Genomic DNA, 2,003 nt, shown 5'->3' with positions numbered 1-2,003 from the left:
TCATGTGGGATTGGCGTCCCACATTAGTGATTGTGAGCTGTGAGATTACACATGTGGGAAATTGGATATCCCATGTGGGACATAGAGTTCCCCATGTGGGATTGGCGTCCCACATTAGTGAATGTGAGATGTGAGATTACATATGTGGGAAATTGGATATCCCATGTGGGACATATAGTCCCTCATGTGGGATTGGCGTCCCACATTAGTGATTCAAAGTTACACATGGGCGGCTTTGGATTTCTATCATTCATGTGGGACATATAGTCCCTCATGTGACACCCAGGATCCCACATGTGGAACATACGATCCCACATGTGGAACTTAAGATCCCACCTGTGGAACACATGATCCCACAAGTGGGACACAAGAATAGTCATTGAAGTTCGCCTCCCTCTTGGATTAATGTGTGACAGAGATCCCACATGTGGGAATTCAACTCCCACATGAAGAAATGGTACCATCAATCCCACATATGTAGGTTTGAATTCCACATGTGGGAACACTCAAATCCCACATATGTAGATATAATCACACATGTGGGACTAGTTCGTATCTCCTATGTGTCATTTACATCACCCCTAAGTATATATGTACTTATGTATGTACTTAAGTAACCACCCACAGCTTCGCCAGGGACCGAATGAGTGAAAGACTTGAAAAATCTTTCCCATCGATCCCACAACATCAAGAATCCCTCTCACCTTCAATCACACAACATCTCTAGGAAAAATATTGAATTTTCGATGGACTCTTCCACTTCAACCACCAAGGATACTTCCCCCCCCTCTGTTCCCACGACCACCGCAACAACTACCACAACAACTGCCACCCTCTCTACCGGCGAGACTTCGCTTGCAACCACCACCAACCCACCTACTGAACCGGCCCAAACCACGAGTCTAACATCTACCAAGGACGCAGGACCCCCTACCTCTACCGAGCAGCAAGATGCCACTATCACCTCCTCGGAGCCGAAAACGTACACCAAGATACCACCTCCACCTAGAGAGGGTACCTTCAAGACCGTCGATGATGTAGAAGCCCACCTCACCGCCCATGCCCGTGCTAACCAATACGAAATCACGAATCTAGACGTGCGGAAAAACCTATTCTCGACTTGGAAATGTGCTCTTGGACCGAATCGCAAGCAGACCCGGGCTAAGAAAGCAGCTGAAGCACAGGGAAAAACGCTTGATATTCCCACATGCCCATTTGCGATGACTGCGAAACGAGATCCGGTTACCGATACTTGGTACATCAAGATTGAGGATAACAAACACAATCATGGGCCAATACTCGACCTGAAGATAGATCATGATGCGCCCTTGGTGAAGCCTAAGAAACGGAAACGAGGAGAAAATGAATCGAAGGCCAATTCAAATTCAATTCATACCTTGAATGACATCAAGATAGCTGCCTCAAAGACTGATACAACCGTATCAGCCCCAAAGGAACCGAATGAAGCATTATCTCCACCTAAAACGCTCTCTGCAATACCTCAGCAATATCATGCCTTGATCACGCATTTGCAAGAACTTGACCAAGCTACCGAGCAACGTCTACTCGCGGTCTTTGTAAGGGATTGTCAACTAGCTAAAAATCTAACTGAGCCAGTCATCAACAAAGTACGTCATTTTTTTTTCTTTGATATAAGTTACCAATCAATTAATTTTTTTTTTCATTCTTCAATAGCAATCGACCACCACCACCGCTGGACGATCCCATTCTCGATCAGTAGAAACTGATCAAGAACCCCAATTACACGAACAAACAAAAGACAAGGAAGAACGAAAAAATGAAGAGGAAGAAAATGCGACCATCGATGATAACGACTCCGATGATATCCCTACCACTCTCTTAATTGAAAAGCATACTCCAGCAAAAACTACTGACACTCAGACCAAGAATTCAACAAAAACAACTAGTGAAGAAGCGCCTTTAGAGCAAGCTATAGGTACTGAGACCAACAAAACAAGGCCACCAACCCGCAAATCCACTCG

At 45.2% G+C, this 2,003-nt stretch overlaps 1 protein-coding gene across 1 annotated transcript; it reads left to right on the top strand.

Moving 5' to 3' along the window:
* Positions 1-746: 746 nt before the first annotated feature.
* Positions 747-1,741, top strand: MELLADRAFT_88328 (uncharacterized protein; the record flags this gene model as incomplete). The annotated part of the gene is made up of 3 exons (XM_007411750.1): positions 747-1,577; positions 1,618-1,628; positions 1,696-1,741. The coding sequence occupies 3 exons, from the start codon at positions 747-749 to the stop codon at positions 1,739-1,741; spliced, it is 888 nt and encodes a 295-aa protein (XP_007411812.1).
* Positions 1,742-2,003: the final 262 nt, after the last annotated feature.

Source organism: Melampsora larici-populina (assembly GCF_000204055.1).
Source record: "Melampsora larici-populina 98AG31 unplaced genomic scaffold MELLAscaffold_26, whole genome shotgun sequence".
Lineage (NCBI taxonomy): Eukaryota > Fungi > Basidiomycota > Pucciniomycetes > Pucciniales > Melampsoraceae > Melampsora > Melampsora laricis-populina.
This window is presented reverse-complemented; position numbering and strand designations above follow the sequence as displayed.